At 42.8% G+C, this 25,129-nt stretch overlaps 2 protein-coding genes across 6 annotated transcripts in view; one reads left to right on the top strand and one right to left on the bottom strand.

Annotated features, from left to right (window-relative positions):
- Positions 1–9,483: 9,483 nt before the first annotated feature.
- hsd17b3 (hydroxysteroid (17-beta) dehydrogenase 3) lies at positions 9,484–17,118 on the bottom strand. Of its 5 annotated transcripts, XM_056593211.1 has the most exons (11): positions 16,869–17,113; positions 13,633–13,679; positions 13,312–13,387; positions 13,096–13,203; positions 12,577–12,644; positions 12,373–12,417; positions 12,139–12,173; positions 11,918–11,999; positions 11,646–11,711; positions 11,313–11,459; positions 9,484–10,824 (listed from the first exon to the last, which is right to left on the bottom strand). In XM_056593211.1, exons 1-11 carry the CDS (start codon positions 17,014–17,016, stop codon positions 10,645–10,647), a joined length of 1,002 nt encoding a protein of 333 aa, XP_056449186.1. In that variant the 5' UTR covers positions 17,017–17,113; the 3' UTR covers positions 9,484–10,644. The 5 variants fall into 5 exon arrangements, with proteins under 5 accessions (XP_056449186.1, XP_056449189.1, XP_056449188.1 ...); XM_056593214.1 differs by lacking the exon at positions 13,096–13,203 and having other exon boundaries at positions 16,869–17,117; XM_056593213.1 differs by lacking the exon at positions 11,646–11,711.
- Positions 17,119–20,427: 3,309 nt separating this feature from the next.
- The window catches only part of ipo11 (importin 11), a 119,511-nt gene continuing 114,809 nt past the window's right edge, over positions 20,428–25,129 (top strand). The window contains exons 1-3 of the mRNA XM_056592110.1: positions 20,428–20,549; positions 23,404–23,543; positions 24,153–24,253. Of these exons, the coding sequence (XP_056448085.1) occupies positions 23,406–23,543; positions 24,153–24,253 (239 nt within the window). The 5' untranslated portion in view covers positions 20,428–20,549; positions 23,404–23,405. The remainder of the gene's footprint in view (positions 20,550–23,403; positions 23,544–24,152; positions 24,254–25,129) is intronic.

Below are 25,129 nucleotides of genomic sequence, written 5' to 3'. Positions count from 1 at the left end.
TTCCCTCAGATGTACCCTTCACGACACGACCCCAGTTTTGAAAACACCTATTAGGGTTTTTTATTTCTGCGAGTGCCTGCATGCACTTGATCCATTACCGCTGAATCTTCTCTCACTGCGGTTAAGCTCCAGCTGGTGCTAAAGAAGGCCTCTCCGTGTGTCGGGATTGGCTTCGTGGTTTCTCAGGAATGAGAAAGTGCTGATAGCCATCGGTAAACATGGAGAGCATGCCTCGACACAGCGTGCAGCCCAGCACTGTGTGTGTGTGTGTGTGTGTGTGTGTGTGTGTGTGTGTGTGTGTGTGTGTGTGTGTGTGTGTGTGTGTATAAAAAATACTTCTGGGAGGTAGACCATGCACAGTATGTCTTTAAACACAGACACACACGCATACACATACAGGCCACCAGACATCTGTCACACCTGTTCAATTCAGAGGCGAGGGGGAATAAAAAAGCCCTTTCTCTTTTCTTTCAAGAGAATCCACCCCCCTCACCACTTGCTGGCGATTTCTCAGATTCCTATCCCATTCCCATTCTTCTTTTAGTCATAGTCTGGTTGGAGTGAGATAGGCGAGAGGCTTAGCGCTGGTGCTGACAATAGATAAGCCGGGCAGAGTGACTGACAGAAGCTAGGCTGGCATGCCCCAGTGGCAATGAACACGCTCTCCTACCACTGAGGCTAACTTGAGGATTCCTGTCAGGCTCCTGAAGCGATAAGCATGGACACAGGGACACAGTCTCCAGACACCAGGGTGTCTCTCAGCAGCCCCACACAGTGAAAGGGTTTCAAAAGTTTCTGTTACCAACCGAAAGGTCCATCAAAATACCAAAGAGTGGAAATGAATGGTATCAAATCTCGGTGATTGTTCCGAGGAAACACGCAATGCCGTATGCGCTGCGGTGAATTCAACTGAGGCGTGCCAACTGGTAATTGCTTCATTCAGCCTGTTTATTTTTCGATAATATCCGCACGGTCCCGACAAACCCGATGCCTTCTTCAAGAACCTTCCCCATTAGTGTCTTGTCTCCTTAAGTGAAGGGGCAGTGTTTAAAAGGAGAGAAAGTGTTTACGTCTCCCGCCACAATAAGCTGAGTGGGAGGCAAAGTGACGGGAGAACTCTGGCCACGCCGGCCTTCACAGCCCACTGGGTTTATTTACCCAAGTCAGCCGGTCGACCCGGGTCTGGTTTGATGGGTGAATGACTGTTGAACTCCGGGGACCCCGATCATTACCAGGGCCTCCCGGGTCTCATCCCGAGCTCAGGTTTCCCCTCAGCGGTTGGTCCCCTCCCGAGGGTGTCCGGGTAGGCCTGCCAACTATCGCTGATAAAGAGAGCTGATAAATGCGACTGGTTTGCAAATCAAACGAAAGGGTAGATTGTAGGGCTTAGGATTGTGGACCAAAGTCTCTTAAATCCTCTTTGGAAAGGGTTAATAACAATGTAACTGTCTTTAAGTACTTGGCTGGGCGGTAGAGTGTGAATAGACATGATCTATGTATAAAAGGCATTATTGGCATTAGGTAAATAGTTTGTAAAGTCTCTGATGTGACTCAGCAAGCAAACAACTCCATTGGTGTTTGTTGTGTGTGTGTGTGTGTGTGTGTGTGTGTGTGTGTGTGTGTGTGTGTGTGTGTGTGTCTGTGTGTGTGTGTGTGTGTGTGTGTGTGTGTGTGATGGGGGGGAGGGGGAGTACAGAACAGTTGTTACGGCAACAGGCCGAGGATGTGCCTGAATGTGCATTGGAAGCGACCTCCCCCTTCATTAGGAAATTACACACCATCGTCGGCTCATTCCAATCCAGTTACCTAGGAACTGTTTGCTGTAATTTGGACTAATTCAGCTGGCCCCTGGGCGCTTCCGCTCCCTATTGTGCTCCGTCGTAAAAGAGATATAAGCCAGACACACTCTGACACACACCCAGTCGAGTACACCAGCTGATGCCGCCCGCCACACAACTTCACCGCAGTCTCTTACTCTCTCTCGCACACCTCACTATCTCTTTCTTTCTCTCTCACTCTTTCTCTCTCTCTCTCTCTCTCTCTCTCTCTCTCTCTCTCTCTCTCTCTCTCTCTCTCTCTCTCTCTCTCTCTCAATCTCTCTCTCTCTCTACTCAGTCTCTCCCTCTCTGTGTCTCTCTCTCTCTCTGTCTCTCAATCTCGCTCTCTCTCTCTCTCTCTCTCTGTCTCTCAATCTCGCTCTCTCTCTCTCTCTCTCTCTCTCTCTCTCTCTCTCTCTCTCTCTCTCTCTCTCTCTCTCGCTCAGTCTCTCTCTCTCTCTCTCTCTCTCTCTCTCTCTCTCTCTCTCTCTCTCTCTCTCTCTCTCTCGCTCAGTCTCCCTCTCTCTCTCTGTGTCTCTCTCTCTCTCTCTCTCTCTCTCAAACAAGGCCACACACACAGTAAAGTGAAAGGAGAGATGCCGGAACAACATCCTCTCTATGCCAAGTAAAAAATAAATAATTGTGTCTTTAATTAGACAAAAAATGAGATACAGGAGAACATTAGGAGTAGGACAGGATAGAGTGAAAAACACAAGGAGCCCCCCTACACCCCCCCCCCCCCCTCACTTTCACTGTTCCAGCCAGAACGAAAGGGAATGAAAAATTATGGGTTTTCCATGGGGTAAATATTGAGAGTGGAGAGGACATCAACTTGCAGAAGAAAGGCATTCGGGTGTCACCCGGGCCTGTACTGTGTGGCCGAAGGCCCCTGTGTTATATGAGCCTTTGTTTAGCATAGAGGATGGTCTTGCTACGCCCCCCCGCCCCCCCGCACACACACACTAACAACCCCCCCCCACACACACACACACACACACACACACACACACACACACTGCAGCTGCACTCTCTCCTGTTTATGTTTGCAGTAAGGACCATCGCCTTCAAGTAAAGCTATGTTGGCTCTTTGACAAAGAATGGTCTGTGTCTCCCCTTCAGTACCATTTACAGTATCATTCCATCTATCTATCTATCTATCTATCTATCTATCTATCTATCTATCTATCTATCTATCTATCTATCTATCTATCTATCTATCTATCTATCTATCTATCTATCTGTCTGTCTGTCTATCTGTCTGTCTGTCTGTCTGTCTGTCTGTCTGTCTGTCTGTCTGTCTGTCTGTCTGTCTGTCTGCCTGCCTGCCTGCCTGCCTGCCTGCCTGCCTGCCTGCCTGCCTGCCTGCCTGCCTGCCTGCCTGCCTGCCTGCCTGCCTGCCTGCCTGCCTGTGGCTGTCTGTCTGTTTGTCTATCCGTCCTCTCGCTGCCCTCTTCTTCATCCTTCTCTTTTCTTTGGGTCTCTCTGCCGCTTGCGTTCCCTCGCTGACAGTGCAGCTCGTGTCCAGGAACTCACCAACTGGCTCTTTCAGAGTCCCTTCCAGGGCTGAAATTATCCTCTCCCGTTTCATAAATGTATGTCATGCATAGAGAGGTGGTGCGTGGCGTTCTGCCTGCAATAAATAATTGGCCTGAGCCCTCCCTTTGTCCAAAAAATAGACCTCAATGTAAAGAGAGAGCTGGAGAGAGCTGGTAATTATGTTACAGAAATATGTCAGCTAGTTTAAATATCAAAATATTGACCCTGGTCATTCTGGTGTACACGCGGACAGGCAAAGCACAGTCTGGGAAAAAGAGATTGTTTAGAGAGAAAGCCACTGAAGGACAAATGGAGCCTGAAATGCATGGTTGATGCAATTGGTGTTTGATTTCAGCTTATAGCTTCACCATATACCCACCAAAATAGTTTGAAATTGTGTGTGTGGGTGCATGAGTGTGCATACGTTTTTGAGTGTGCACTTTTTGAGTGTGTGTGTGTGTGTGTGTGTGTGTGTGTGTGTGTGTGTGTGTGTGTGTGTGTGTGTGTGTGTGTGTGTGTGTGTGTGTATGTGTAAGTGCGTGTGTGTGTGTGTGTGTGTGTGCGTGCGTGTGTGTGTGTGTGTGTGTGTGTGTGTGTGTGTGTGTGTGTGTGTGTGTAAGTGCGTGTGTGTGTGTGTGTGCGTGCGTGTGTGTGCGTGTGTGTGTGTGTGTGTGTGTGTGTGTGTGTGTGTGTGTGTGTGTGTGTGTGTGTGTGTGTGTGTGTGTGTGTGTGTGTGTGTGTGTGTGTGTGTTAGTGGCTCCTGGGTGGGCCACAGTGGCTGTGTGCTTGTCTTGGACCAAGAACTTTTCTGTCTGCTGAAACAACAATCAACCAGTGTCCAAAGAGGAGAGAGTGGAGTCAAGCAGGGAGCATCCTTAAGGTCTCTCTCTCTCTCTCTCTCTCTCTCTCTCTCTCTCTCTCTCTCTCTCTCTCGCTCTCTCTCTCTCTCTCTCTCTCTCTCTCTCTCTCTCTCTCTCTCTCTCTCTCTCTCTCTCTCTCTCTCTCTCTCTCTCTCTCTCTCTCTCTATTTTTTTTTTTATCTTTCCCCCCCTTCCTGGTTAAATGCAGGCCCAGGCCCAAACACATCATGCAGGCATATTAATTCCTAATTACAGGCAAACAAACACATGGTGTTTTAATGTTGCTTTTGTCTGGGTTGCCCATCCATAAACTGCAGGGAACACCCAGGGAATCTAAGGACCGTTGACCCCTCAGCTTGAAAACAATTCTGTTTACCAAACATTTCCCCTACCCTATTTCATGTTCGCGTGTGAGTACATAACATGTTTTTTAAGTTGTTGCAAATTTTATTTTGGGGGTTCAAATACATTGGCAATGTGAAACAACTTTTACAGTAGTATATATTTAACTCGGTCTACCTAGCTCTGTAGGACGACCTTAATTTACTAATTAAATGGCTTTAGACATTCATAAATAATTAAAAGGTGCTGGCTTTCAAATAGCTTACAACCTCTGTTGAGGAAAATCCCATATTATATGAAAAAGATTCTAACGATTTTGTTTTTCGACGGCAGGTGATACTTTATTCACAATCGTTTATAGTGAAGGTAGGCTACTCTAAGCAAACAGGGGCCACACTAACCATGTCTCTGGAAATACCCCGTTTTTTTTATTTATTATGTAATATTGTGTCAACACCTCGCCTCGCCACGGCTAATCATCACCTTATTTGATCGACACATAGGACTGTTTTAAAGACCTGCACCTTCAAGTTGCATTCAAGAATCGTTTGACGCATTGTGTGTTGAATAATACAATTGTCGAAGTCAAACCTTTACATATGATGCCCTCTAGTGGCAGATTAGCATAGTTATAAAGTATAACAACACCAAAAAAGTTAAATACGACAATCATGGTGAAATAATTTATTGCTTAACAGTAGCATACAATACAAATCATAAATATTTCAGTCAAATATATATAATCAAATATGTATGAACTTAGTTGGTTTCATTCAGTAATGCTACACAATCAAGCAAGTTCCACAGATGAACACTAAGTGACGCTGTACAGTCATAACAGGTATGTTCAGTTTTTTTGTATGATATCTGCCAAACCAGGATCTCTGAAACGAATTGTGCACAATTGGTGCATAAACATGCACCAATTATCTATAAGCCCACCTATATCGTGCAGCTTTTCTATTGTCAGAAACAAAGGAGGATTGTATATTTTCATGTTCCGGATGCACCAACATAAAAGATGGATCCATTCTTTTCTCTCTACATTTTTCCAAAACAACAAAAACAAAACAAAACGTGAAACAACTCTGGCCCAAGGCTCTGTCCTCATCATCTGCTCAAGGGTGATTGTTGGGGACTGACACAGCAGACTTCTGCTGCTGGATATCTAGCCATCTGTTTAAACAGTCCCTTAATCCTGGAGGAAGGAGGTTGCTGCTAATGGCCACTGCAGGTGTGCTGTGTGGACGCACACAAGGCAAGGCAACGCAAGGCAACTTTATTTATATAGCACTTTTCATACACAAGGCAGACTCAAAGTGCTTCACATATAAACATTGTTATACAATAAAATAAAATAATAGATAAGTAAAAGAAAACATATGCAAAGAAATTAGTAAAATAGAAAGTTAAAAAGGCTTTTTAGTAAGTAAAATTGAAAGTGCAATGTATTTAAGAAAGTGAGAAAATTAAATTGAAAGTTATTTAAGATCAGATCAACAGTCTCTCTGGAACCCAAGTCTGGACTACAACCCGACCTAAAGGACAATATTCTAGGACTCTAACCCAGCTTCTAGGACTCTAGCCCAGCAACCTTTCTCTCTGGTATCAGATCATGTATTTTTCTGGTAAAAATAGATAATAAAGGGAAAGTTAAAAAGGCATTTTAGTAAAATAAAGGTAAAGTATTTAAGATTTAGCAGAAAGCTAAAGCAAACATAAAAGTCTTCAATCTTGTTTTGAAGGTGCTCAGAGTTCGGGCAAATCTTAAATCCTCAGGGAGTTTATTCCAGCTATTTGTTGCATAGTAACTAAATCCTGCTTTCCCATGTTTCGTGTTTACTCTGGGGATAATTAACAGATTGGTCTCAGAAGATCTTAGTGTTCTAGAAGGCTTATGTAGTGGAAGCTTATCAGTTAAATATTTTGGGCCTTAACCATGTAGGGATTTATAGGTTAGCAACATGATTTTAAAATCAATTCTCTGACCTACAGGAAGCCAATGTAACGATTTAAGAATTGGTGTAATATGTTCAAATTTTTTGGTCTTTGTTAAAACTCTAGCAGCAGCATTCTGAACAAGCTGAAGCTTCCTTAGGAAGCTTCAGACACACACAGCGTCTTTGTGTGTGTGATTGTGTGTTTCCTTCACAGCGTGCGTGGCGTGTGGCGGGGAGCGAAAGAGAACAACCTGGCCACTCTTTGAGCAGATAAAGAGATTTATGACCTCTAAATATTGAGGCATGCACAACCGCGCACACATTATATTTGTCCATCATACACAAACAATTGTTTTTCTCACTTCCCCTCACACTCATTCACAAAAAACCTTCCTGCAGAGCTTCAGAGTGGAGAATCCCAGAGGGAAGAGACTGTAGGAGCCAACCCTGTACAGACAAAAACACACACACACACACACACGCACACGCACGCACGCACGCACGCACGCACGCACGCACGCACGCACGCACGCACGCACGCACGCACGCACGCACGCACGCACGCACGCACGCACGCACGCACACACACACACACACACACACACACACACACACACACACACACACACACACACACACACACACACCGTATACTTTACTTATACTTAAAGACATGCAACTCCACATTCTACTCACCCAGGACTGGAAAGTGTGTGGAACTAAACTAATATTGATATCCCTATAATAAATACACACATCCTTATGGTCATTGTAGGTCGTTGACAAAAGCATTTTATTGGCACAAGAGCTGTAGATATTGCCATCCAAGATGTGGATGGTTATATATATGAAGACATACTCACACAAAAGTAACAAAACCAAACATAATTGTATGTATTGCCTAATCAACAAAAAAATTATACACAGTATGTAGATAGTCAGCCTGGAACAGGCTTGGCACACACAATCTGAATGGTTGCTTTATGGCCTCCGTGGCTTACTGGTTAAGGAGTTGGACTGGTAACCGGACGCCGGCCGGTTTGAATCCCGACTGGTAGGTAGAAATGTGGACGGGGGGAATAGTTGTGGAGCACTCTCCTACGTCCTCATCCACGGATGAGGTGCCCTTGAGCAAGGCACCTGAAACCCCCACCTGCTCCCCGGGCGCTGCACTGCGGCTGCCCACTGCTACGGGTGTTCCGGTGTGCCCCCATGTGTGTGGACCTCTGAAAAGGTGTCCCCAAAAAGGGACATTAAAGGATAACTTAACTTTATAGCTCTTTATAGCTCAAACAAGATTTGATTTCATTGTCAGCCTAAGAGGAAATAATTGCCAGAGATGTACACATCAATGTCCTTGTACACACAGATGTGTACAAGGACAATCAAGGACCTAGAGTACACATGGCACCAAAACGGTATATCTTTCTTCTGACAAATGTATTTATTGTAAGTCGCTTTGGATAAAAGTTTCCTTAATGTAAATGTATAATAATAGTAATAATAATAATAATAATAATATGTTTATTATGTATAGGGCCTTCCTCAATCCCAAGGTTGCTTTGAAGTCTCAAGAGCACACACAGAACAAGACAGCCCAACAACACAAATAAAGATAAAATAAAGAGACAGTCACGGAGGGATTGAGGAAGGGAGTTCCAGAGTTTGAGGGCCATGGCACTGAAAGACCTGCCACCCAGGGTAGAAAGTCTGGTCCGGGAGACGGAGAGGAGATTGTGGTCAGATTATCTGAGCGAGCAGGTTGGAGCATAAGGGGTCAGAAGGTCACAGAGGTAAGGAGGAGCAAGGTCATGGAGGGCTTTGTAGGTGAGAAGAAGCATTTTGAATCTGATTCGGGACAGAACCGGTAACCAGTGTAGCTGAGATAGAATAGGGGTGACGTTAGCAGATCGCTTGGTGTGAGTGAGTAGCCTGGCTGCTGAATTTTGAATATATTGCAATCATTAAAGGGACACTGTGTAATATTTAAAGTCATTTATTTCCTCAAATCAACGTATTCATTCATAAATAAGTCCTCGGTGTAAAATGATCTCTGCCAAAAATCTCACTTATCCTCCTAAGCGAAGAATAATTAATATGTATGTTACATAGGACGGGTAAGCTTCATGGAGACTTCCATGTTCCTCCGTTCTATGAACTGCCGAGAGGGACAAAAAGCACTACGTGGTACAGGAAATGCAAACGCATTTTCACTCTGAGCCAGCGTGAATGATGACTGAAATAATTCACTATCTTGCTCGAGGAATAATTACTCATACATCATTAGCTTACACTAATGATTCAATGCAGTTTGAAATTTGTTTGAAATAACAAACCTCATCATCACTCTAATGACTCGATGAGGTAGTATTGGATGTCATGACACAGCTTCTTGGCACATACTGCCCACCGTAGTTTGTGAACAACCGAGCACTATTAGTTTGAATGCAATATACAATTGTACCACTAGATGGGAGTCATTTTTACACAGTGTCCCTTTAAAATGATTTAGTTGGGAGGCCGATAAAGAGGGAGTTGCAGTAGTCTAAACATGAGGTAATGAAGGAGTGAACCAGGGTAAGTACATCAGAGGTAGAGAGGAAGGGCCAAATACGGGCTATGTTACGGAGGTGGAAGAATGCAGTCTTATTGAGGGATTTAATGTGTGGATCGAAATTGAGTGAGGGGTCAAGCAGTATGCCGAGGTTTCTGACAACGGAAACGGATTGTACTAGTGTTCCATCAATGTTCCAACTGAGACTATGTGATTTGGAACGCTGAGATTTGGGATTGATGAGGAGGATTTCTGTATTATCTGTGTTGAGTCTGAGAAAGTTATAATGCATCCAGAGTCGGATAGGCAGTCAATGAGTGAGCTGGGAAAAGGATCAGTGGAGGTGGCTGTAATGAGGTTTAGATGGATGTCATCAGCGTAGCAATGGAATTGAAGGCCATGTCCACGGATGATTTAGCCAAGGGGAAGGATGTATATGAGGAGGAGGAGAGGCCCAAGAACAGAACCCTGAGGGACACCACAAGTGACAGGGGATGTGGAAGACTTATGAGGGCCCAGAGTGACAAACTTTTGTCTGTTGGAGAGGTAGGACCGGAACCAGTGGAGGACTATGTCTGAGATACCCAGAGCTGACAGGCGGGTGATGAGCACATTATGGTTGACTGTGTCGAATGCACCGCTGATGTCCAAGATTAGAATGTTTGGGGAACCGTTATCAACAGACCGGAGAGGGTCGTTTACGACTTGAAGGTGTGCAGTCTCTGGGCTGTGATGTGTACAGAAACCAGATTGGAAATGCTCATAAAGTTAATTGTCGTTGAGAAAGTACTGAAGTTGAAAAGTCCACTTTTTCCAGTAATTTAGCCAGGAAGGGGAGGTTTGAAATAGGACGGTAGTTGGACAGGGTATTGGGATCTGAGTTGGGCTTCTTTAAAATGGGGGTAACTGGAGCCATTTTTAGAGCAGGGGGAGCACAAGCAGCATTTTGGGCATCCCTGTACTTGGGATGCGTTCGGTGTATAGCATTGAGTGAATAGTGAGGCTAGTTTTCTTATACAGGTCGCTCAAGCTGGCGTCCTGTGGCGTCCTGTGTTCCAGGGGCATGAGTGGGTGGCAGGTACAAGCCTATTCTTGACCGGGGCTACATTATCCAGGAGTCTGGAGAGAGTGGCATTATATTTCGTGACCAAGTTATCAGGTGAGGAGAGCTCATCCTGTAGGTCAGACAGAGGTGATGCCTGTATGGAGGCAGCAAAGATGGTTCAATGGACCTAAGGTCCCGGTAGGTGATAGATATTAGAGGAATATCTTCTGTTATTAACCATAATAACAGAAGGGCAGACAGATAAGATAACTGTGAAGAGTTTATTCAGTTCGGACAGAAAATGTGTAGATGGTTTAGGTGGGCGACATACTACCAACAGCATTATTGAAGGGGATGAAGCAATCTTAAGACCAATATATTCAAAGGATGTAACATCAAATAGAGTGAGTTGTTTGACAAATCTGAGCGATACACCACAGCCAACCCACACCCTCTCCCAACTGGTCTGGGTTGGGGACAACGGAAACATACATAGCCATTAAAAGTGACGGTCGTCTTTTGGAGCAGTGTATAAACAGCACATGAAACATCAGGCAGTGAGTTTGTTGAGGGCAATGTTGGCAGCGGGCACAAAGCTCTCCCCGACTTGAGGCTTATTTACAGATGAATGCCGTTCACCTGCGACAGCTTTCTTGACATAGGCTATAAAACCTTCCTGCATAGCTTCAGAGTGGAGAATCCCAGAGGGAAGAGACTGTAGGAGCCAACCCTGTACAGACAAAAACACACACACACACGCACACACACACACACACACACACACACACACACACACACACACACACACACACACACACACACACACACACACACACACACACACACACACACACAATACATATTGTTTTTGCTCAGTTCTCAATGCAATACAACACACACCCAGAATGGGTCTGACCTCGAAACACTTGAAAGCCTTTTCCAATAACTGAGAAATATTTGGACCAATCAGGGCAAACCAGTCTGCTGAATTATAAAACAATAGCGGCGCCCTCAGAAAGGCTAGCCATCAATACGTTTTTTACGAGAAATAAGTTGAATAATTAAAAAATATTGTAATCAATTGCTGACCAGCCGAGGTCAGACTGACCTTGCTTGCAAAAGTGAATTCAGGATAGTTTCACAAGGCTACATCGACATCACACGTGTTGGTGAAGTATGGGCCTTTAAGGATCTCTGATACAGCAACGGGTCATTTACCATAAAGGTGTGGCCAACGCTGCCGTTGATTTTGCCTCCAGCCTTTAGATACTGCAGAGAGGTTCTCACAAAGTCTTCCGGAAGAATCGCCAGCCCGCCTTTCTGGAAGCCTATCATGGCAGTGGACACTGAGAATGGAGCTATTGTCTGAGAGAGAGAGAGAGAGAGAGAGAGAGAGAGAGAGAGAGAGAGAGAGAGAGAGAGAGAGAGAGGGAGAGAGATCCACACATGCACACACATACACCCACACACACACTAGAGTGAGCATTAGAAAATTACACAAATGATACGCATCACTACTATCATATGTATGATATTCATTTTTGACCACACCTGTATAATAATTCCTTTGGCACTGTATTCAGCCTGAAGGCAAAGAGAAAATCTTTCGACAAACACCTAAAATAATTCACAGAAGATTAGTGATGAGGGCATGGTTTACACCTAGATGCAAGCACCCACACAAACACACACACACACGCACACACGCACGCACGCACGCACGCACGCACGCACGCACGCACGCACGCACGCACGCACGCACGCACACACACACACACACACACACACACACACACACACACACACACACACACTTTACTTGCCTTAGATGCGCTGTAGAGGCTATATAGAGGACAAGGAATAGTGGCCACTCCTGAGGAAAGATTCACAATCACTCCCTTTCCTCTGTGAAATTCACACATGAACATACATGAACAAACACACGCGCACACACGCATACACATGAACAAACACAAACAAAAACACGCATAATTAGAATTTGTATTACAATTTAATTTGATTTCCATTATTTGATAACACCAACCTTTTCTCCATGCCAGGAAGACATATTCTGCACATCTGTGGAAAAAGATAGAAGACGATAATTTCGCTTCCTCCACGGCTTGAGCTACCCGGCTTAATTTTGAGGAGGCTTCATACTTCAACACTACATGTTCCAAACTTCACACCTCTGAGGTCACTTAGGTTAAAGCAGATGAAAGCTACATGAATAAATGTGAATTTCATTCATTTCAGATTGATAATCCAAATTTCTTACCTCTGCCATAGCTCTCATATTGCAATTTATGACATCAGTCATTGTCTGTTAGTAGAAAGTTACCGTTTAAATGTCATATACAAGGGGACAAGGACATAAAAATACAAACACAGACACAAACAGACACAAAATATCACTTGTAGACCCACTCACAAAACAAGTTGGTTCAACCGAGTGCAAAGGAGAATGAAGGATAAACCTGACCTGATTTAAGTTTTTGGTCTCCAGGAATTTTGAAGGGATCATGGAGGGGAGAATGCCAACGTTATTGACTAGAAGGAGGTCGAGAGTGAAATATAGAGAGAGAGAGATACAGCGAGAGTTATAGAGAGAGATACAAAGAGAGAGAGAGAGAGAGAGAGAGAGAGAGAGAGAGAGAGAGAGAGAGAGAGAGAGAGAGAGAGAGAGAGAAACAGAGAGAGACAAAGAGAGACAAAGAGACGGAGATGCTATGAGAGAGAGAAAGAGAGAGAGAGAGAGAGAGAGAGAGAGAGAGAGAGAGAGAGAGAGAGAGAGAGAGAGAGAGAGAGAGATAGAAAAACAGAGAGAGGAACAGAGAGAGGAACAGAGAGAGGAACAGAGAGAGAGAGAGACCCACAGAGGGAACACATGTCAGAGACAGTGAACTTGTATTGAGCAGGGTCCCAATTAGTATTTGATGCTCGTCTACCCCCCATATCATAACTGTTTGGGGAATTAAAATCTCCCATTGATCATTCTCACCAAGAACACCAATCTCTAGGTCTTTAAGGTTGTCTTCAATCTCCCTATATACATCATCACGTGAGAAGTCGGCCACCAACACTTTCACCCTCTTGCCAGTTTCTTCTTCTGTATAGGGAGATTCGGTATGACTACAGTTTGACCAAATGATAAGTGATATCTACAGTTTGACAAAACCATAAGACATTATTACACTCATTTGTCTTTTTTTCCTACCGATCTCTTTGGCTGTACGCTCCAGTTTGTCTTTGCTTCTGCTGAGAATTATGACGTTCATCCCGTGGCTGGCCAGCTGGGGGCGCATCGGTGGAGAGTTGAGTAAACAGGGAAGGGAGTGGCCCGGAGAGGATTGTTGGGTTCTTGGATGTGCCTCATCTCATTTACATTTAGCTCAGTAATAAATTAGCCTGGGAAATTCAATATTCCTCAGCCATAGGGCTTCTACATCGTGATGTTATTTCACAATGACACCTCCTTGGGTAAATCATTCTGTCAAAATGGCAGATGATTAAAATTCAAACACAATATTGAATTTACCTCAAAGGCATATGCTCTTCCTATCCCCTCTGATCCACCGGTCACAACTGAAAACACGGAGACAGTAGAGGAAAGAGAAGGTGAAATCACTCAAAATCCCCAGAGCTCTGGATAGTCTTATCTCATGCTCCCATGCGAGCACATGTATCCCATCATTCTATTGTCTTAAGTTGCTTTGTAAAAAAGCACCCAAAGCCACAGTTTTATCCGAGTATATGTGATGGATAGACATATCTTAGCCGAAAGGAAATAAGAAAGTCGTACCCTAATTGAGGTGCCTCATAAATCTTTCGATCGAAAGTTTATGGTATTTACACTAGGTGTATGACTATTCCTTTATTTGCAAAATCTGCTGTAAGTCACATTCCTGCATGTGTCTGGGTGCGCATGTGTTCAATGCCCAAGCATGCATTAGGTTGCTTCTTAGATATGTTGTTATGTCGAAAGAGAGGGGATGCAAAAGTGACTTACTATTGGCAAAGAAAAGTGATTGGTTGAAGGCTTGTCATGATCCTAAACAGTTTCTCGGATGATGCGCTTTATGACTTACCCTGTGGATAGTTTGTAACATCATACATATAGATACTTACCACTGCAGTGACAATTAACCAGATGAATGAAGTACTAATTATGTTGGACCATCTACCATGGCAAAAATACGCTTTCCAACGCCACCACAGATCGGGCCTGGTTAGTCAGATAGTAGTGTGTGTGTGTGTGTGTGTGTGTGTTTGTCTGTGTGTGTGTGTATGTGTGTGTGTCTGTGTGCGTACCCGTGTGTGTGGACGTACTCTTGTGTGTTTGCATCTGTGTGAGTGTGTGTGCTTGTGTGTGTGTGTGTGTGTGTGTGTGTGTGTGTGTGTGTGTGTGTGTGTGTGTGTGTGTGTGTGTGTGCGTGTGCGTGTGTGTGTGTGCATGCAAGTGTGTGCGTTTGCATCTTTTTGAGTGTGTTTGTGTTTCTGGTACTATCTTGAAAATGATTTAATACTGTGTACCCAGGCGAACACAATGTGTTCCCGGGCTGTTCTGATAAAGTTAATAGAAGGACTAGCAGCCTCCCCTCCAGACACCCCCCATTCCCGTGTTACACAAGACCTCATCACAGATGGAAAACTAGATCTGTTTATACTGATAGCCGTCTTCAGACACTGGGGTTATGTTGGCAATGGCATAGAGATTATGGTTTCATATGGTATCTGTAAATATATCAACCAATATTGAACCATATACTACAAAAATATACTACTTGAATTCAGCTACTTGCTTCCTGATAGTTCAACTTCCATAGCCATTCTTGTTCCAAACAAGACCAATTCCAACATGCAACAAAGAATACACTTACACAGTCATATGAGATGAATATATTACAAAATGCACAATAAAGAAGCATAATAAAACCAAAAGTGATTGTCGTTTGCCATGCATCATTTATATTTCCTCATGAACTCGTACTGCATTAGTAAGTCACCAAGACACAGACACACAAACAAACACACATATACACACACACAAACACACAACAACAAACAAACAAACAAACACACACACACACACACACACACACACACACACACACACACACACACACACACACACACACACACACACACACACACACACACACACACACACACACACACACAAACAGCAAATAGGGCACTGATGTGAATGCTTTCTGAATAATCCCCACATCCTCAGTAGACCCATAAAACTGGTTCCCAGGATTCATAACAACGAGGGCCAAAGCATCGGATTTACTGAACATGAATGAAGAAAGAAAAGGTTGGTTCACTTTAGAACATGCTGTTCTAGCTGCTTCCTTTTTTCCCCTGGCTGTGCTGGAATGGAATGAACAGGAAGCTTTGGGACTGAATAGATTAGCCTGTAATTGTGGTTCCCTTTTTGAGGCAAGTTTTTGTCCTTTGGGAGTCTGGATGAGCCCTTCAGGAGAGTCCAGGAGATGTGGTAGGATGATAAGGCTGTTATATATACGTACATTAGACAGTAAAAAGTGCAAACACATTGCTGGGTTATTTATGCTGGTTCAAAATTGTGGGTTCTTTGGGCAGGGTAAGGGGCTGATTCACAGGTGAACATCTTGTCATTTTGACCTAGCTGTTGGTTCGTTAATTTTCCCGCTATTCCATCGTTCCACGGTGGTGGTGGAACATTCTGGATATTTCTTTGTGGTCAGACCAGACGAACGGCTGGCAGAAGGATTTCATGGTTGGTTAAATGTGAATACTTATTTACTTATATTTTCAATGAGTTTTGGTAACAGCATGATCTTTACATCACTGCACCCTTTAACTTTGAAATAAACAAACAGATTCAGATTAAATCCAAGATTTAAATCAGCATTTATTGGCTGGCCTGAAAGACTGAACTGCTATAACAATCGCAGACTAAAAGCTTTTATCGGCCGCATTTTTGTATTTAATGTTTAGCGGTCACCTGGTTTAATGTTTCACCTGTATCAGTTAGTATGCAACAATTGGCTATTGAGTAGCTACGGTTGACTCGCTAGCTAGCTGTAGCGCTAATAGTTGTGTGAACAGTTGACTCACGGGCTACCCGTTATGGTCATGGACATGCAAGGTTGGGTTCTTTTTTAACCCAGCAATTTTTTTGTCAAATTCTTGAATCAATTAACCAGTAAAAGATTAAAAGTTATAAAATAAATTATCTGTAATCTCTTTGTAGCACTCATTTTGTGTTCCCTAAACTCTGATTATTTATTTATTTGAATGGGGTTGTCTACAGGATGTATTCAGTTGTAACAAATGTACTTTTATTATGCGATTAATTTCATTAAAAAAAGTATGTGTTGCACATTATTGGAAACTGTTTGCATCATTAACTGCTCTAAAGGGCCTAGAAAATCAAGTTGTTTCTAAAGTCATGCATCATGGAAGAATTTGTTTACATTTCCCTAAATTCATTTTTGAATGGAAAAATTTGTTTACATTTTGTAAATTGATAAATTTCTTATTCCATACATGCACACACAGTAACAGACACTTTTTTGTTTACCCATGCATAGGTATATGTAGAAACAAACACACATACACAAGCACCCATATACAAACCCATATTGCACACACATACATGCACACACACACACACACACACACACACACACACACACACACACACACACACACACACACACACACACACACACACACACACACACACACACACACACACACACACAGCCCCTCTTAAAAGCTTACCTGCCCACTCTCCCATGGATCTGAGGAATGACTTGGGCAATGGAAAGAAGAATTTGGGACAAAGCATCCTTATAAAACACAGCAGTTTTACCGCATAGTGAAGTACCACTAAGGAACCAAGAAAGATAAAAAAATGTGTGTAATCCATGATTTTCTAGGCTTAGTTCCTTGAAGGACACAATGCCTGCACACCTCTATTTGTGTAAGTTAGCTCTGAAAATTGCTGGGTGCAGTTGCTAAATCTCTAGGCAAGCAGCAACTTGAAGCCACTCCCTCTATCTACTACGACAGAGTTTCTCTCTTTTATCACTTTCTCTCTTTTCTTCGACCCCCACACACACACACACACACACACACACACACACACACACACACACACACACACACACACACTAACACGCACACTAACACACACACTAACACACACACTAACACACGCACACATACCTGAAAACACACTGGGGAAAGCAATAAGTCTTAACTAGTCCCTGAAACTAAAGTAGCGTATATTAATCTGTGTGTTGGTATAAATGGACAATCAGTACTTTGACATGCACATCTTAATCAGATTAAGGCCATAGTTCGATTATGCTCCTCAATCAGACAACTGCAATTGTCTAAGTATACATGGCGGTGAGATAATCAATTCATTGGCCAAAGCATTTCTTTACCCGGTAGGCCTACGAGCCACCGGTTGACCTCTTTATGTCACTAGCAAGAACAAACTCAGGCCGCTGCAGCATTCGAGAAAGATGTTTTCAGTAGACAGCTGTCAGTTCACTTCGGGTCCATGTAATTTCTCCGACGCTCCATTGTTCCGACCTCTCGGTCGTATGCGGACTCCTCCGGCGGCGGAGGAGCTGGAGGAGTCTGCATACGACCGAGAGGACGGAACAATGGACCGTCGGAGAAATGGACCCGAAGTGAACTAACCGAAGTGAAGTGAGTGACTTCAGCGAGTGAGTGGACGAGCGAGGAGAGCGAGCGGTTGCGGGTGTCAGTTTAGTTAATGAGTGAGTCTGGTTGTGTCTGTGAAAACGCTGTGTACTGTGAAGTTAGTGGAACTACGAAGAAAGTACCCAGCCTGTCAATAATCGGTGGCTGCTTCATTCCGACCTATAAGCAGACCCACTGCCGGTCAAAGTGAAGGGTGTTACCACCGAGAGAACATCGGCCCTGGAGGGAACGTCTCTCCTGTGCTCCTCGACTAGGGTCTGGGAGCCGACAGCAGGAAAGGTGTAACACTTCGATTTCACCCAAGGCTGAATTAAAAGTAGGCCTACATGTCTTTCTAAAGGTTGGTCATCCACGAGGCTGTAAAGTAGTAAGGGTTAGCACATCTGTCAAAATAAATGTTTATTCATTCATTGCGCCGCGGCCGAACTGTCAGGGATATTCTCTGATATTATGAATCTTAAAAACTGCGTCAGGTTCTCCGACTCGGGTACTTCAGCAACACGTAAAGACTTTAGTAGTGAGGGTTATCTCGGCCATGGTGGAGAAGGAATTGGGGTAAAGGAACTTTGGCTTTGACTCTCTGAAGTCCATATTGAAACGCAACATAGAGGAGAAAGGGATTGTTGCTGTATGCGGGACAGCTGTCAGTTCACTTCGGGTCCATTTCGCCTACGCTCCATTGTTCCGACCTCTCGGTCGTATGCGGACTCCTCCGGCGGCGGAGCAGCGGGAGGAGTCCAGCCGGAGGAATGTGGAGAAATAGACCCGAAGTGAACTGACAGCTGTCCCGCATAGAGAAACAATCCCTGCTGTATCCCTTCTAACAATTATTCGATTGTTAGTCAGCTGGACTCCTCCGGCTGCTCCGCCGCCGGAGGAGTCCGCATACGGCCGAGAGGTCGGAACAATGGAGCGTCGGAGAAATGACATGGACCCGAAGTGAACTGAGAGCTGTCTACTGAAAACATCTTTCTCGAATGCTGCGCCCGCCTGAGTTTGTTGTTGCTAGTGACATAAAGAGGTCAACCGGTGGCCCTGTTACCACTAGTTGAAATGGGCACAGCGCCACCTATCATACCGGGGAAAGAAATGCTTTGGACAATGTATCGATTTTCTCACCACCATGTATACTCAGACAATTGCAGTTGTCCGATTGAGGAGCATAATCGAACTATGGCCTTAATCTGAATAAACTGTGCATGTAAACGTACTGTAGGTGTCTTAATTTGACTATGAGTAACTCGATTCGATTATAGTGTGACTAAGGTGTATAAATGCTAGAGCTGTCAGTTAAACGCGTTATTAACGCCGTTAACGCAAACCGAATTTAACGGCGTTAATTTTTTTATCGCGCGATTAACGCAATTATTTTATTTAAAAAAAAAAAAAAAAAAAAAATTTTTTTTTCTTTGGCTCAAAACAAAGAAGCAGTAGCCTGACTGCTATGTTCAAATGACATTTGTTCAAAGCAGTCGTTTAATGGCTCTTTTTTTGTATCGTCCTGTTTTGATCAGTATATGCCAATGTTGTTATCAATAAAAAATCATTTGCCCAAGGCAAGCCGATGCACTTCACCATGTTGCTAAGAGAATTAAAATGAGAAGAATTATGGGACAAAAAAATCAAGGGATATATAGCATAGAAAATAATTTGTGATTAATCGCGATTAATCATAGTTAACTATGACATTAATGCGATTAATCACGATTAAATATTTTAATCGCTTGACAGCTCTAATAAATGCATCTCAATAATCCAGTCATAGTTGGACTAACCCAATAATTCGATTTTCTTGAGGGTCATGTAAACACATTGAATAATGACACTATAAATTACCCCATGTCCTCTCACCACACACACCCAAACACACACACACACACACACACACACACACACACACACACACACACACACACACACACACACACACACACACACACACACACACACACACACACACACACACCTGAAAACACATTGGGAAAGCTACAAGTCTTAACTAATCCCTGAAACTTAAATAGTCTGTGTGTTGGTATAAATGGACGACACTACAAATGTCCTCTAACTGAAAAAAAAGAATGTGAAAAACCTACTTCTAAAATATATACTGATCACCCCTTTTGTATACAAGTCTGAGTGTCAATAGCCTATTGAGTAGATTAATTGCCTCACAGGCGATAGATCAATAGTTTGAATCCCACCGCTGACAGAATATGCTGAGAATCATCACTTGTTATTTTGCTTATGGAGAATGTATTATGATAATACCATGGATTCTGTCACTTATTGTGAATGTATTCTCGGATGGAATTGGCCTACTTCTATTAGATATTTCCTGCTGCTGTAGCTCAAAGAGCAGCGCTTTGACATCCAAGTTTTCCTTATTTTTTTCCAACTTCAGGCTGGGCTGTGTGCTATTGACACCGGTTATTGCTACTTACAACTATTTTTATATTTATGTTAATGCTGAATTATATATCACTACCATCCGTCCTAAATTAAGCAATAGAACGATCCAAGGGATCTATGAATAATCTTACACGATACAATTATTTACCTTCATGATAAAAGGTCCATAAAGATATACACACTATGACGAACGTCATCAACGTGCGCCTCCTGTTGTGTTGTCCGCGCTATTTAGCAGCGTGTTTTGGTTAGTGGTGTGCTACAACTGCCGTTACGGGCATAGTTTTCTTTTTTCTACAGCGTGTCATTTCTTAGGTGAGTCCGCGTCGTCTTTATGAACCGCAAAACACATTAGTTCAGGGTATTGGGTTATTTGCACAGTTTTACTTGGTGCTGATGACCCACCGTAGCCATGCCATGGTGCTAACTTGAGAGCTAGCTTAGGTGGTGGGTAGGCTTGATTCATAGTGTAGCATCCTCCCGGAACCACAGCCACTGCTCTGATTAGGTCAATGAGATGCCACCCCCTACGCCTACACTGTTATCAAACCCACAGAAGCATCATCGTGTTTTTCGACTTTATTTTGGCGTATCACGCCAAATGTCCCACTATGTCCATCTATCGTTACTACGTTTACGGTTGTAAATTCAACTGACCAAGTTTATAGACAAGTTGCATTGTAGACACAATGTGACGGTAACGTCAGCAACAGCAGTTAGCTGGTTACTGGACAGCTAATGCTGTCAATCCACCTAGCCAAGTGAACGCTGTAAATACTATTTGACTTAACACAACTGATCTGTGCCAACGGTGCTGTTGGAAAATGTATTTTCAGTGTGTTGCCACTCACTGAAACACTTAATTCGTCTGGTTGTCAGTGCAGCGACAATTGTGTATGTATGATGTTGCATACTATACACAGGGTATAAGTCAAGTCATAAAGCACATTTATCCATAAAACAGTATTTTATCATGGCAAGCCGTCAACCAATCAATTATACAGGATACAGGTTTGCACATCCTTCGCTATCCCTTAAACTGCATTTTTTTTTTTAACTTTTATGTTTACTTGACGTCTAATGTTTTTGTGATTTTGACTGGACTTTCCTGAGATTCATCGTCAGATTTGTTGCTCATTTAACTAACAGGTTCATATTGGTACAGTTAATGGGCTGTCTATGAAGTTGCAGGCTATATAAAGCATGTCAGTGACTGTCTACAGATGTCCCAAAAAACAACATGAACTAGAAGTAGTATGATAACGGCAAATGCACTGTAACACCGTCAACTCGTTTTCAATATACTAATGTATTTTACAAAATGCTAAATTAACAACTTTCAACAATGGCGTGCTTTTCACTCTTAATGCCGGCTAACATGCTCTTGGCAGAAAGGAATGAAAAAAATAACCGTGCATGGGTATTACATGCTGATGTTTCACTCACTCACTCAACCACCCACCTACCCCACTAATTCAGCCTGCTAGAATAAGCCTCAGGAAAGCGCATATTTTTTTCTGAACTCAGTCTTTGACAAAACTATTAGTAATGATACAACATAAACAGAGTTGGTTTTAACCTCCGCTGGCCCTTTTTACAGTGATTTTATTTTTAAGTTGACGTAATGTCTCAAATTATTTTCTTTATTCTCTTTGATGTATTGTCTCAATGGCATGCAAAACCACAACAAATAAATGTCAGACCTTTGCTTACACAGGCCCATTAGTGGCGAACCAGTTAGGACAAAATACTGCAAAGCCACCTCTAGAATGCAGGCTTGATAAATAAATAAATTGGATTTAACTGAATTAAACAAAAACAAAAAGGATGACATTTCCGTCTGGGCTACTCAAAGATGACATTCAGTGTATAGGCCTGTTCTATTTCTAAGATAGACAGTGCTGTATTTCGTCAGCAACTGTTGTCAATACTGTTGCAATGTCAGAATATGCTTAATAATTCTGACTTACTCTACTAGTATGAAAGTTTTCATCCCATTCTTGCTGAAATTCTTCATTCTTCTCTTAACAAAAAAGAAAAAAATCATCTCAAATAACATTCAATCATCGCAAGGTTTTAAGATGAGAATAAACAATCCTCAATGTCCTTCATGTTCAGATAATTCCTCAGGAGATGTTACACTGAGAAAGCACTGAGCCAACTCAACTAAGTCCACGCAAAATGCATAAAAGTATGACTTGCTTCTGGAAATTATCCAGGGGAACAGCATTTTTGGTTAAAAGAGTTGGTCTCATTTGCCAGGGGGAGAATAATGCTGTCTTACCTGGGAACTTATCTGACTCTGTATGAAGCTATCTAGGTAAGAAAAGTTCTGTAACTTTCCCATTATTAGGGTCACTTGGAAAGTACTCGTCATTGAAGTAAATTGATCTAAATATGCATTCAATTTAGGCATAATTGTTATTATTGGCTAATTTCGTAAACTTTTCTAAGTTCCTGCTATAACATCTGAAGGTTTTGAGCAGTGCTAGAAATTATAGTGGCTGTGTGCAGAACTGGTGTTGGCGCTCTCATTGAAACATGACCCGTTCAAGACACTTGTGTAAAAAGGTGTTTTATACACTGTGGAAAGTTTAAATTAAGTTGTGCGAAGCACTTGCTATAATATATGTATATATAACTATAAACACAGTATTGTGGATTTCCTTTTCTCCAGAAAATGAAAAATGTTTTTGTTATTATCGTTATGATAATTACTAGGCAGAGGATTTTGATTAATGAAGAGGATGAGCGCAAAGTTTTGGTTTGTAAGGAAAGGGATGTCGAGCACCTATGGGATAAATAAACATTGTAACAATTCATTTCAAATAAGTTAATGTTTTCAAATGAATGTACACGGATGGTATGTGACAAAAGAACATGCAAGACTTCTGCAAGGCAGCGAAAAAAAGGTGCGTGACCAAATTGTATAGGGTGCCACCAATTAAAAAGGATAGTGGCACCATTGCTGGCTGCAGTAGAACATGGGAATCTTGAGCCCTCCTGTATGCATCCTTGAATCAGATGCTTACGCCTAACCCCTCCCTCCCCCAAGTTGCTTCTTAATGACCTCTATCAGAAATCAATGTGAAACTCAAATGCTTAAACACTCCTCTTTCTCTCCTTGTACTCTATCTTGTTCCTCTCTCTTACCCTTTGGTTCTGACAGTTATGGATATGGACAGTGCCAGATTGGTGGTGCTGCAGACCCTGACTCAGGCCACCAGCCAGGACACAGCGGGGCTGAAGCCTGCAGAGGAGCAGCTCAAACAGTGGGAGACCCAGCCCGGATTCTACTCTGTCCTCCTGGTACAAAACAAACACAAAATGACCTAAACAGAGTGGTCCTCTGTGTAGCTACACCGGTAGAGCATGGCATTTGTAAGCCTCAATTTACGCAGACATAAATTGTCTGCGTAAATGCGTACATTTTCTACTTCAATGCGTTTTCTCAGTTTTGGTTCCTTTTTAGTTTTATGCTTCAGTTATTTCAGTGCACTGTGGCACAGTTATATAGCGTGCATCAAAAAATTACAATTACAGGGAAAGGCTTACTGTCACTATACTTGAATTCTATTGACAAAGATAAGGGGAAAGTAATGGGCTTTATGGCACAATTCTTAATGACATGCAGATTATTTTACTTATTAAACTTTCATCATTGAAGGTATCTTTGACCATGCCAATAGAGAAGATTTGCAGTTGGGTATGAGAATAAGGGTGCCTAATTAACACAATTACATCAAAGTCCTAATCCACATTTACTTTGTTAGTAGGGCTGTTGTATGTTTTTATATCTAAAAAATATAATTTGTATACATATACTACACGACACTAAAGCATTAGGTTGTATGCAGACAACTTTATTAAACTCGGCAAGATTGCCATAACCCTTTTTCCTTTTCTCCTGTCCCCCAGAATATCTTCAACAATCACATGCTTGACGTGAATGTCAGGTGGCTTGCTGTGCTCTACTTCAAAAATGGCATTGACCGCTACTGGAGGAGAGTGGCCCCACAGTGAGTTCCCACATCCTCTCCATCTCCTTCTTTTTGTTTTTATTTCTTGCATATCCTTTATCTCAGACCGATTGTTCTGCACATCAGTGTCTTTGATTTTCCCTCTGTATTACCCCCCCATTTTTGGCAATATGTATTGTATTTGGTAACACTTTACCTAAAGGCTAAGTTATGGTTCCACGTTGACACAACGCAATGACCACGCAGTCGCTTCGACACAGGTTTACGTCGGGTTTAAGGGCCAATCGCCTCGACGCAAGATTAAAGGTCTAAAGGTCTAGCCTTTAGTGTCCTTTATTCAGTGTAATTACACATAGACACTAAAAAGCAATGTAACAACAAGTCAATAATATGCGTTAGTATTAAGGAAGAACATGTTGCCACTAGGGCTGTACTGTAGTCAGCCGAAGAAAATCTTGGTCGCCGAGCAATTGATTGGGGAAAATGAAATCCTGGTAGCCTAAATATGAGGTGAGGGCTGTTTAGAGGATGCCAGTGGGTTTCAGATCCTCTCATGGTTACGGCAGAGCTTCAATGTATAAACGTCAGAAGATTTGAATCTAGGTTTTGTTCTGTGTTTAATCCCAATGGTCAAACACCCTCCCAATGGGTGACTCCGCTATGTTTACAAAGGTGCCTAGTCTGATACATTCATATTCCAAACCTATCGGGCGTTAAACGAATTGACCATCAGATGAAATGATAAGAAAAAAGTTATGCCTACCGTTTTTTTGTAATACCAAAACATCCCAAATTCTGAGTGGAAATCGGTTCATCCTAGCCTGAGATAAGGCAGAAAGTGTCTCTCTGGCTCAAAAGTAAGAAATCATCCAACGTGCATTGCGAACGCTGTACCGCCAGCCTGTTTCCGTTTGG

This window comes from Gadus chalcogrammus, chromosome 6 (assembly GCF_026213295.1).
Source record: "Gadus chalcogrammus isolate NIFS_2021 chromosome 6, NIFS_Gcha_1.0, whole genome shotgun sequence".
Taxonomy (NCBI): domain Eukaryota; kingdom Metazoa; phylum Chordata; class Actinopteri; order Gadiformes; family Gadidae; genus Gadus; species Gadus chalcogrammus.
This window is presented reverse-complemented; position numbering and strand designations above follow the sequence as displayed.

Bases quoted from the DNA above. Each gene is read 5' to 3' on its own strand.
- hsd17b3 (XM_056593211.1), bottom strand. From the start codon at position 17,016: ATGGATTACACACATTTTTTTATCTTTCTTGGTTCCTTAGTGGTACTT. The intron at 12,174-12,372 runs GTAAGAAATTTG...CTTTTTCCACAG, and splicing joins ATATGAGAGCTATGGCAGAG to ATGTGCAGAATATGTCTTCC. The intron at 11,460-11,645 runs GTGTGGTCAAAA...TCTCTCTCTCAG, and splicing joins CCAAAGGAATTATTATACAG to ACAATAGCTCCATTCTCAGT.